General features: G+C 46.4%; 1 protein-coding gene across 1 annotated transcript; it reads right to left on the bottom strand.

Moving 5' to 3' along the window:
- Window positions 1-554: 554 nt before the first annotated feature.
- Window positions 555-3,387, bottom strand: LOC135920704 (very long chain fatty acid elongase AAEL008004-like). The gene has a single exon (XM_065454931.1). The coding sequence runs from the start codon at window positions 3,228-3,230 to the stop codon at window positions 2,397-2,399; it is 834 nt and encodes a 277-aa protein (XP_065311003.1). The 5' UTR covers window positions 3,231-3,387; the 3' UTR covers window positions 555-2,396.
- Between the last annotated feature and the right edge of the window lie 9,196 nt (window positions 3,388-12,583).

Here is a 12,583-nt window from a genome sequence, read left to right as displayed (position 1 = left end):
TGAGCCACGTACGGCCCGTACTAACGGAGACAACATGGACACTGACTAGGAACGAAGACACAAACTGACCCGAAGAAGCGCGAACTATGAAGAGGTTTATTGTCAGATCACTTCACATTTAAACGCAAGGCTACATTGCGACTCCGAGAACAAAGTGGAGAATGAGATCAGCAAATCCTCTCAGATCGCGTCCTCACACTTCTTGCTCGCTATTTGGTAAGCTTAAAAGTAAACACAATTGAACGCATCATCGTTAGTTGTACAGTATTTAGTTACCGCTTTACTAAAAGTTCGCTTCACATAGATTCCAACGTGTGCGTTGGATCTGTATATATTTCTTGATGTTTACTTAAAGCTGAAACCCAACGTCATAGACATATTTTGGGGACCTTTTGCAGCTAACAGTTGTGTGTGGAGTCGTAGCGCTTCTGGGGTCATGTTCGTATAGTGAGGTGCTTCAGGGGGACTTCCAACAAGCTCCCGGATGGCAGTCGCACAGAAAATCATCTCGCGCATGCTTAACTAAAAAAAGTATTTCAGTATGAGCAATGGAAATGTTCTTGGTATTCATTTTATTTAATAAATACTCACACAGCCAAAATGGATTACAGAGGGGTAGAAAGGTGGTGCAATGCACATAATAAACATTAGTACAACAAACACTCAGCAGCATCACGTCCTCGCAGCCAACTACAACCTCGCACACTGTAGCTGGCCACTACACAGGTACAATAATTATGCATAACGCGAGCATGCGACAGGGGACATATAAAAACCGGCTGAAAAATCGCCTGATCTTACAAACATCACAGAGACCACTTGATCGTAAAGAGACCACTGTCTCACTTGCGAACAGATTTAGTCTAAAGTAAAAAGTCAAAAACAAATCGTGGTTCAAGAAATGCAAGGGCGATCGACGCGACGAGAACACTGCATGGGCACTTGTGCTGTTCGCCGTCGTCGTCATTCTTAACCGTGCCGTTAACTATAACCGCGAGTCCGTACCAACTTGACCAGTTTTTCTCTCCTCTGAACATAACCTGTTTTACAAGAACAGCGTCAAGAACGCTCAGCCGCTACCCGCAGCGGTGGCATCCACGGCAGTGCCCCCCCCCCCCCCTCTTGTATTTAAGGACGGGGCGTTGTCGAAACACTGAGCGAGAACGTTCAACGGATGTTCGCTGCATAGGGCTAATAAATCCTTGGCGCTGCCTAAAGCATCAGGTCTACGACTGAACCGAGGCCTCTGTTATTCAACGCGGGAGAATAACCATGGGGCCCGAAGCGCTCAATAATAAGAGAATCATCTGCCGCATGAAGCCACCGAACCACGAAATCGTAAAAAGCGCAGGGTAAATACATTTTCTCATTAAAAAATATGCGATAATAACGTAAGTTAACAACATTGGCATTAGTGTATTCCTACTTTGTGTTGTGGTTGTTTGACTGATTCAATGAACTTGAGTTCCCCTTTGGTTTCTCTTCTTTCCGGGTTGCCAGAATTTCGGCACGCTTGGAACACACTCAACACACATTAAACTTTGTGCTGATGCGCGCAAACAGTTTTCCTTAAAACGTATTTGCAGAACATTTTTTTAAGTTCATCTCTTTGTTTTCGGAGAAACACTTTTGCATCAAAGCACGCAGGAGGAGGCGAGTCTGGACATTGCAACGGGTCACAGGTGGTCATGCACTCGAAAGCACAATATAGAGTGGAAGAGTGATGATTGGAGATTCAGTTGCAAATGTTAAAATATGAATTTGTGAATTTGTTGCTACAGAAAGAAGTATTGAAACACTACAATAAGGAAAACTATACCTTACGCATGAATTATTGCAAGTTGAGGAAAATAAACACAGTACACTAATAAACAGAAACTAACTAGTACACAAAACTTGGAGAGTACGTTTGACACTTACATATAAACAGTAGAAAAATCTAAGCATTAACCATTGCAGTTGAAGTAAGTAAGCACAGTGTATGAACCATAATTTCGGCATACAAAACCAATATGTTGCGAGTGGAACACATGTAAACATAAAGCTTACAAACATTGTCCACACAGTTTGTCGAATTTTCAATATTTCTGCACGCTCAATTACATTGTAAGCCCTCATCTTCCTCCACAGCTGCATGATATGCAAACTGTGGCCAAGTGCTGTGAATTAAGCCCTCTTGGTGTTCGAATTTATTGTTGACAGCTGCAATGCATTGTTCGCCATGGCATTTACAGCGAACCCCCTGTCCATCGATCCAAGTTATCGGCCATGTAAATCACCACCGGAAACACGGTTTCTGAACCATTCTGGCACTGAGGTTCACATATTTAGCGTCCTGAAACGCACCGCCGGATCGATAAACGCCGTTGTAGCTTTGCCAGACATTGCACAGTGTTTCATTGATCTTTTTCCTTCGACACTGTGGCCACTGGAGGGCCAGACCTCCCACCGACCCTGTAGGTCTTCAAGTAGAAGTTCATGAACAGTACGATGCCCAGTACAAGCTGGGCCATCTCCAGGTAGCACAGGGCTTTAGGGTAGCCACAGTCGAAAATAAGAGGCAGAGATGAGTGAGTGCAGACCCCTATCAGTTGCAAGATCTGAATCGTCGTCAGGTACTTCTTCCACCATAGATACTTCTGCAGGCCGGGACCCAGGGCTGCCAGGAAGTAGTACGTATACATGATGATGTGGACGAAGGCGTTGATGCAGATGCCGAGCACGGCCTGACCGTCGCTACCGAAGTTGAGCCACAACCACCCGCTGAATACGACCAGAGCATGGTGCGATACGTGAAGCTGAGTGATATGGCTGTACTTCTTGCGGGCCACGAAGAACATGGTGTCTGCGAAGTCGGCGATGCGTACAAAGAGGTACCACCAGTTCAGGCTAATGACGGCCATGTCGCGCTCGCTGTTGGTGCCTATCCCTTGGCAGAGGAAGCTGTAGCCGCCGCCGAAGTACGTCAGCGGCAGCATCCGGTACAGGAAGTAAGCGTTTGCGAGCACGGTGAACGCGTTGTACGCAAGGATACCTCGCTTGACGTTGTAAGGCTCGCGACCTTTCATCCACCGAGGGCCGGCTACCTTGGCTACGTACACGTAACTGATGATCAGCGGTAACACGAAAGTGCCCTTGATGACGTTGCTGGACCATGCGTCTATCCGCGTGTCTCGGAACGACCACACGTAATCGTAGAGATCCCTCGGATACGCAAGGACAGATGCCATGGTGCTGCGATTCGCACCCTCGTCGGATATCCAGCAGCCGTCTTGATGCCGTTCGCCGTGGAGCAGCCGGTGGACTCAGCCTTTCTACGCAGCACTCAAGGGACGGAGACCAAAATTTACGGTGTCAGACGGGCAGCAAGAGAGATTGAGCGGAGAAAGTCTGGTGTTTACGTGACCCAGAAACGCGCGCCTAGATTTTATAAGCTGCACCCGAAGCGCCGTCTTGCGTTTGGCGTTAGATCGGAAGGGCGAGTGGGCGGCTCGATCAGTGCGTAATCGCCCTTGGAGTACTCGCTTTGGCAATGAATCTGGAGTCGAGTATGAGATGAAAACGATGTTTTATTTGGTGTCCATGATCCCTTGACGCTGACGTATGCTATGTAGTTTCGCTGCCACTGTAGTTGAGTACTATTTGGGTCAAGATTAAACCTCGGAGCACAACTATATTTTACGCGGTAACACCAGCGCTAAGGACATATAATATTTGAGCTCGTTTCATTATGGTTAAAACGTGGCATAAGCAAGCTGAAGTGAGGGGCTGTTGACCTGAAGTCAAACCGAAAATCTACCATGTAGAGCAATAGTCTGTGTTGTGATCATTTCATCACCTCATTCTAACTGCATTTAACTGCACTTCGATGGTTCACACGTGTGTAGACTATGCTTACTTCTCGCTAGAATTGTATATCCTGATTTTCCAGTGACGGCGATCTGTTTCATCCTTTTCTTAGCGTGCTCATGAAAAGGGTCCAGTGTTTATAGCATAATTGCTTATGTCCTGCATATTTTTCTTCAGCTTGCCAGAAAGTTCTTTGCTATGAAGCTTGTAACTTTCATTCTGCACAAACATACGGGTTACTCCAACCTTTTGTACACCTTCAACGCGATAAATTTGAACAGTCGATTGGTATATACGTAAGCGCAATCAAACTGCGGTGTTTCGAAACATGATTGGCGTCTTTTCGAAGTTGCCGAGTGACCTCTTCAGGCGTGAGAGATACATCAGAAAGTCAATGCAGAAAGGTAAAAAGGAAAGCGTAATTGTTACGCTTAACGTACGCCCGGAACGACCTTGCTTGCCCTTGATTCCACAGTTCTCAGGGTCAATTCCCTAAGTAGCCTCGACCCAGTTTGTCTCCCTTATCGTTATGTTGCTGTTTTTGTTATCGATCTCCGATCTGCCGGCTTCAAAGTTGGCATAACGCGCCGTAGATCGGCTGCAGGTAAGTATACAGGAGGACAGTGTTTGTTTATTCAAGTCATCGCGTTCCACTTGGCATTCCCTCCTTCACCTTAAGATTCAGTAACCTGTTGGAAAATCGAACGTGTGTGCGGCACAAACGAGAGCTTGAGCAGGCGTTTAACGGTATATAGTGTCACGGTCGAGCGGTGGGGCGTCCGTGACCGAATTTGACAAGAACCCTGCAAGCACAGAGAGGGTCACCGGAGAGAGTTCGCATCGCCTCTTGGAAGGGCAAATGCGGCGGCAATCGTCCATGCAGCTTGGCAATGAATTCCCTGCTGGTGGTTTCCCTTAGCGTAATAGCGCGTGTTATTAATTAGCCCACGGGCGCATTCATAACGAATACCGTTGTCATTCGGTGCCCTGCCCTCCTCTAGCCTTGTTCGTTTGTTGCTTTGGTTTTTTTTAAACCCTCAAGCATGGCATGCACCCACAAAGCAGAGTATAACAAGAATCAAGTCAGGGGAACGATCACAATAAAATAAAATACTGAAATGAAACGAAAATGATATAAGAAGGAAAACTAAAATATGTAAAAGTGGGGGGCATAATTTATCGTTCAGAGTAGTTTATTGTGCAGTGAAGGGAGTTTTACGAGAAAAGGAAACGAATCCTGTAATAAAGAAATTGAAAAATAATAGCGTGCACGCAGTAAAAAGAAATAAATTAACGTGGTAAATTAACGGACGAATGACGATATGCGACTATAGCTCTCGGGATGGATTGGCTGCTCTTCTTTTGTTTCTTGTCTGCACCACTGTGTCGCCGTTTCCCCGAATAATAATGATTTTAGGGCTGAATAATCCTCGTTTTAACACTTTGTGTCACTGGGATGCTTATCCATAGCTTCGTATTATGATATAGTCCATGTTGTCTGGAGACTGCGTGTGCTGTTCTTCTCCGATGGTGAAGGCCTTGATGAACGTTAATCTACCTTCGATTAAAAAAAAGGAGTTAGTGAGAGTTACGACGTTGCTTTTGTTCGGCGCAGTCTGTCTCTGTTCGGTAGGCAGCAGTCGGTGGGGAATTCTTCGTAACAAAAATTTTTACTTCACTGCAGATTTTTTTACTGTATTACGACTTAAATCCACTGTAGTCATTGAATGTTAGCAAGTTTCTACGCGGTGTGCCCTCTTTTAACCTCACACACACGATAACTTTTGGAAGTCGAGTTTCTGGTGAAATCTCCTCTGTTCGGGAAAAATGATGATGAAGCGGGACAGATGCCAACAAAGGTGAAAAATGACGAGTATGATGTGCAAACATGTAGGTTGACAGATTGCGTGGGTTATTAAGGGAAAGTGGTGCGGAAAGCAACACGAGTCAAAGAACCTGCCATTTACTAAACTGTACCTAGCCAACGCAGGCTAGGTACAGGCTAGGTCGTAGGACGCAGGCTAGGTCGTGAAAAACTTGGCAAGATTAAACGACACAGATGCCGACCAAGGGGAAAAATTATGAGACTTCACGCCCTGGGTCTAAATGGGAGCCTTGTTCATTGTTAACGAGGCTCCCGTGTATCAGTTAATTGCTTAAATTATCTGCTACTTATACCACAGTCGAAGATACTTATACCACAGTCGAAAATGCGGGCCGATGATTAAGGACATTTTTACGTGGTCCATTCATTGGATGTGCAATGATGTTTGCTCGATTTTATAATTCGCATAGTTTGGCGTCGGAAATTCACTTGCGTGCTGAAATACGATCGCTGCACATTGTCTCGGAACAAAATTAGGAATCTCATCGGTGCCCGGGGACTGATTCGTTAGGATTGTGTTTTCGAGGGAGGTTTATCATGTCGATGTTAGGTACCACTATTTTCCGCACAAGTTTAGAAATGTGATTGAATACAACAGGGCATTGAATTGAATGTTGAGGATGAACGGACCATGCTATTTAATTAGCGTATTCACACTGAGTAATATATAATAATTTTACAATGATGTTAGCTATTTTCTTGCTCTTTGCTGTTTAAACTTCCTCCTTTTCTTTGTAGTGTAGAAGGCAATCCTCGTTCATGTCCCGTCTTGGGCGCTGTCAAGCACCTCGAAAGGACGCCCAGAACGGAGAGATTGTTAGAAGGGAGGAAAACCATGTCTCACTTGGTTGCGTCAGCACTGAACCTTTGTAATTCAGAGGAAAATCGTTTCTGCCTTATGTGCGTAGGCGGGAGAGTTCGCTTGGTGCTGGTAGAGGTTCTTTCCCTCATGGGTCGTTGTTTGAACAAGTCTTGATGGCCCTTTACCTTTGGGGTGCTCACTAGCGTCACAGACGGGGACTGGAGCCTTGTGGTTTGCGTAGGCCCCCTAAGTCGTGATGCATACGCCCATAGAAATAAAAGGGCAGTGAAGCGTGACGTACGCGAAGCCATAGATAACACAAAATGTAAGGCAAACAGAAATCAAGTGAAGCTTTGAGACACCGCCGTTTAACATCGTAGTGTCATGCGGCTATTTCACGGTGCAGGCTCCCCTGCGGGTAGAATGTATTAAATCGAAAACTTGAATTTACGAGCGGTATTTCGTGCGACCTGTGCTGTTCCACTCAGAAATTTGTTGTTTAAGCCTGTAATTCTAAGGCAGTGTGTGTGGTTATGAAAGTGCTGATGGTAAGCCTTTCACTATCTCTTGAAACACGAAGCTTCATTGTAAGTTTTTAAGTGATCGCATTTTGACAGATGCTTCTGACACGACAGGAGACGCTCAGGTGGAGGAATTGGCGGCTAACGCGCGCTGTAGCAACACCACGACCTACACCACTATTGTTGCATCTTTAACGCGAAAGCATTATACGCATGACTGCGCGACATCGCCACTGAGCGACGGCACCGAAATTGTCCTACGGTGCAAAAAGTAGAAACACGTCAAGAATGCTAGGATTGACCTCAAATTTCTCAGAGAGGTTCGTGTAAACAAATTAAATTAATGACTTTGCAAAGAAAATTTGGTAAATTTTGGTTTGCGCGGAACTCGAGCCCGGCCCTCCGGAATGCGACACAAGAGAGAGAGAGAGAGAGAGAGAGAGAGAGAGAGAGGAAGAAGCAAAGGCAGGGAGGGTAGCCATACTGAGTCCAGTTTGCTACCCTACACGAGGGGAGGGGAATGGGGAGTGAAAGAGAGAGGTACGAGACAAGCACGCTTTTTCGACGCCACGGTGGCTCTACGGTTCTGGTTGATCAAATGTGTGCCTAGTGCGCACGTCATTGCGCACGTCACGTGGAAACGTGTGGCTTAGTAATTGCGTCATTGGGCGCGTGGCGGCGACACCGATGGGGAGGAGGTGGCCCCGCGTCCTGAGTGCATAAAATGAGCGTATAAAATAAAAAAACAATTTTTGTCCACTTGAATGCCGCTCGTTCGAGTTATGAACTGCTCGCGAGCAAGCAAGCGCGTTGAGACGCTTGGCGCGTTTTTTTTTTTTATTTGGGCTTACCGCGATGCAGTTGTAACCCAGGCAAGAGCTTGCGCGGACAAAGAATGCACGAAAGCAAGGAGGAGTACCTTTACAATACAACGCCTTACTACAACACCACAGATTCAACGAAGGGACTACAATGCTTTTGCATTCCCCTCACGCAGGCAGCCTTAAGTGTCTCTGCTGATTTTTTTATTTAATTCACAGCTGCGCCGACATTAATTCATTACAACATCATTTAAACGAAGAAAGGAAACGTCAAGTGTAATTGCTAGATCAATTTCTTTTAGTTCTCCGGGTCCCTATAGTTTTCAATTGGTGAAACCATTCTTAACAAATAAATTTAACTGACGTAGATGACTATCATGTTATTATTACGTGAGGTACACTCGGGAAAAGTCTACATCCTCCTTAATGCCGTAGTGTGGAACTTCAGAAATACTTTTAACACTTGAGTTCATTAACATGCACCAAAACGTCAGCACATAGGGCGCATTTGCATTCCACTACATTCGAATCCGGTCGCCAGATCCAGGAATCCGCCTTTTTCATGTTGCTGTGCTGCCCTCTGGCGCGCGCCGCTGGAAACGTCTTGGAAGGGCGCCAGGGCTTTCACATAGCTGTCGGTTTGTGAACCTGAGTCTTTCGCTTACCGAATTGGATGGGCCGACGACGCCTCGTGTGAGGACTGCGGTAACGAGGAGACTTTTCAACACCTTCTTTGTGACTGTCCTCGATATAATTTACAGAGATAATCACTTGCAACCGCGATAGCGCGCTTTGACCAAAGACCTCTCACAGAGGAACTCATCTTCAGATACCGCCATCATAAGCCATCGCAGCAGAGGGCGACGAGGGCACTGTTGCGGTTCTTGAGGGCGACAGAACTGGACAGGCGACTGTAGCCTGAACAGATGTTGATAGTGCACCAAGTGTCAGTGTGCTGTGCGATGACAGTGTTCGGTGACAGTGACCGATTGTGATTGTGTGTCTATGCTCCTTCCTTTCCTTTCCTTATCTCTACTTTGTTTCCACTTTACCTCCCCCTCCCCTCTCTCCCCAGCGTAGGGTAGCCAACCAGATTTTCTTTCTCTGGTTAACCTCCCTGCCTTTCCCCTTTCCTCTCTCTCTCTCTCTCTCTCTGCGTCCATGTTGAAGGTGCGTCGGTTGTCCGTCTTGTGGACCGCGGCTGGTTATTAATGGCTTCTCCGGGGCAGCATGTCGTCCGTGGAAGCCATGTAACACTCACCGACTGAGGCTGAGAATTGAGAAGGCCTATCATTGCTCCGTTGAGCTAACGGTGCGGCCGCTAAAAGCACGCCGAGTTCCCTCTGCCGTAGCGGCTGCCTTGGAATTTGTTGGCGCTGATTTCTCGGCACTTGCAGCTTGATTTTTGTGTTCCATATACACATTCTTTAGACGCTTCGCATATTCAAGACGCCTTCGAGCGCAGCCTTCCGCGTCGAATTTACCAGAACGGTGTATTTGTTTACATCGACATCTACGGACATAGATAGTTGTTAGCTTCAAATAAAATGGAAACGGCGCATCGCTGATAAGAAATATTGTCAAAACGTAGCAATAAATTCATATGTGCGCATATGAACCGGATCGTTGAACCCTGGGACGAGTCAGTATGGGCGGTCGAACACCTTAACAACGACGAATGTGAACCATATACAAATATTATACGTACGGGCTGTTTATTACTGATTCTCGCTTTTCTTTAACTTCATCATAGTCAAACTGTGCGCGTTCCGTGAAGTATTATTAGAGAAAACTATGCTTGCATAAGCGCTCACTTACAGGCTCTGTACTCTCGCGATAACGTGCATGCCATCGCCGAGACCGCTGGTGATTGAATGACTAGGTTGCGTGTGCTGCTGTACCGAATGCACCGTACCTCGTTTCCCATACGGCATAGATGCAAACAGTGCACCTCTGGAATCGAGAAATGTGTCAGCATTACAACACGCACAGACTCAACGACTTATGCAGCGAATGCGGCTGGCAGCCTTCGGAAACGGTGACGTGCAGATAGATGTTGGCACGGAGCTGGCGCTGCCGCTTCTCGTGTTTATTGAGCGCGCGCCGTGCGAAGTGGGGACTAGTCGATTTTTTTTTTCACGTACTGCCACTCCTTCGTGGGATTGTAACAGGAAGAGCAAGTACCGTGGTAGGAGTTGCGTACAAGAAAGGAAATATGAGTACGGTATACAGGATGTCCCACGTAACTTGAGCCAAACCTCAAAAGTATGCAAATGGCACGTATCTGGACCGAACCAAGGTAATGTTGTTTGCCATCGCTTGGAGATACTCACACTATTTTTGCATTCCGCCTAATTGGATATTTATTCCTAATTAACTATTCAACTTCTCGAATATTTTCATTAAATGAAAAGTGTCAATCATAAAATTGTAGAGCAACATAATGGTGATGATGATGAAAAACTTTATTTATCCCTCTGTAAAGGGAAGGGGGCAACAGAATAAAGGGTGGTGGGAGGAACTATTTGAAGTAGGCCTCCTCTATCCTCTCAGACCATTGAAGGATGGCCTCCTGAAGGTCGGGCCTCGAGCTGCGCAAGGCAGCCTCTCACTGATCCTCACTAGATATTAATTGCTTGAGGAAAGCGGGAAGGAGGTGCTTAGGGCACCCCCACATGATGTGGTTTAAGTCTACTTTGCGAGAGACACAGAATTTACAAGATCAAGCAAGGTAAATGAGAAACTCCCGATTTAGCTTCCTGTTGCTCAATACGCGCTATACATAAAAGTGTTTTTCCGAACGTGAGAGAAGCCCACGAATACATGCAAAATTGCCACGCGACTGGCCACTCGAGCCACTGGTCAGAGTCATTGATTTACAACCTTAAGGTATTCCTTGAGCGACCCTTTAAGCAAGCGACATGATGCCCGACTTCAACTGCGGGGCGTTCTTGAACCATGGCAGTGTCCTGGCTCTGCACTGCGACCCACTAAGGCCCTATAGTATTCCTGCGAAATACAGACATTGGTTGGACTGTGTAGATATTTTCGCAATATTAAATTTTTCGAGCGTGTATATACGTGATTTTTCTTATTTCTAACTTTTTTCATTCCTTACCATCTCACCTCGGGTAGCTTACATAGCCTGCGGCTTGGCTAACCTTTCCTTCCGCGATTATCGCCTATATGTAACCCCTTATAGAACGGACGGCCCGGACTAGGGTTTCTGTGAGTAAATGTAATCCCCCTCTTTCTTTCTCTCCAGGTGCCACTAAACTTCCTCTCTCGCTCCCCTCCGCACCTGAGTCGACGCAACTTCTTGTTTTTTACCCAGAGTATGCGTACGGTTCATGAAGAGTGAGCGAATAACGGAAGCCTGAGTCCGGAGCCAACGTTTCGCCATGCGGACCTGTCTTCATCACAGGCTGACGGAGAGCAGTTCCGTTCTCGAAACGTCGGCACTCCCAGTTTTTCCACCGTTAAACTGTCTGTTTCCGACTTCCTGCGACCTATTCGACATGTCTGGATCGGTACATAATTGTCACATGTATAAGACACCCAGGAGCAGCACATTCTGGGAAAGCTATATAATGTCATTGCGATATAATGTCATCACTCATTGCGATTTAAAACGGTAATGTGGTACGTTTTAACAGGTACGGTATAAGTAAGGGGATAGGGTGTTCCAAAGGTAAAAACTGTCGGGGGGACACCTATCAGTACAGTGTTCTAGAATACAGTCGTAGGGGGCAGAGGGATCGCTCCCGCCTGAGGCCACTCCTGGCGACGCTAAGCGGCCGCTAGACGCAATAGCTGAGCCGCCGTTGTTGCTTACTGGATTGGGCGTTGCTCAGCTAAGCACTAGGTCGCGGAAGGAAACCTCTGCCGCGGCGCCCGCATTTCGATGGTGGCGAAATGCCAAAACGCCCGTGTACCGCACATAGGGTGCACGTTAAAGAACCCCGTGTGGTCAAAATTCACCCGCAGTCCCCTACTGCGGCATGCCTCATAATCATATTCCCGCTCTGGCTCGCGAAAGCCCAGAGTGGAATCTTTTAGACGCAATGGCTGAACGAAGCGGGAGGAGCGTCTTCGTTTCGCAGTATGTCTAACCGCTTCGTCGGCCCTTTGTTTCTTCTTTTGTTTCCTTTTCTTTTTTTGTAATTCTTATTTTACTTTTTGCATCGGGGACTGCCAACAACAACAGCAGCAACAACAACTACAAAAGAAAGATGTTCCTAATCGGCTTTTCTATGCATATGAATAAATGTGCTAAAGCAACAACAACGAAAGTTGCGCAGACGAATAATGTTCAACGTCCGCTAGGCGACGACTAAGCGTAAGCGCGAAGGTATTACGCTTTTTGTTTTCTTGCCCTTGCTATTTACTTGTTCCACATCTCGCTGGCGCTTTGCCGCACTAGAGCAGCTACGGGCGGATGACAAAGTAAGAAATCAAACACATCTTCAAATTACGGCTGCAATGGCTACTATAAAGGCGCGGTCGGTTAAGTATGGACTTAGTTGTCAGGAACGAGAAAGAAAAGTTCAGAAGGCACATTGTAACATGAAATAAGAGAGAGAGAGAGAGAGAGACAAAGAGGAGGAAAGACAGGGAACATGACATAAATATGACATAAACATACGTTAAAAGTGAACCAGCATTGTTTTTATTTGCATGCTGCGAAATATTTGCCCGCGTTTGC

This window comes from Dermacentor albipictus, chromosome 5, assembly GCF_038994185.2.
Source record: "Dermacentor albipictus isolate Rhodes 1998 colony chromosome 5, USDA_Dalb.pri_finalv2, whole genome shotgun sequence".
Classification (NCBI taxonomy): domain Eukaryota; kingdom Metazoa; phylum Arthropoda; class Arachnida; order Ixodida; family Ixodidae; genus Dermacentor; species Dermacentor albipictus.
Note: the sequence above shows the minus strand (reverse complement) of the source record. Positions and strands in the feature narration are given on the sequence as shown.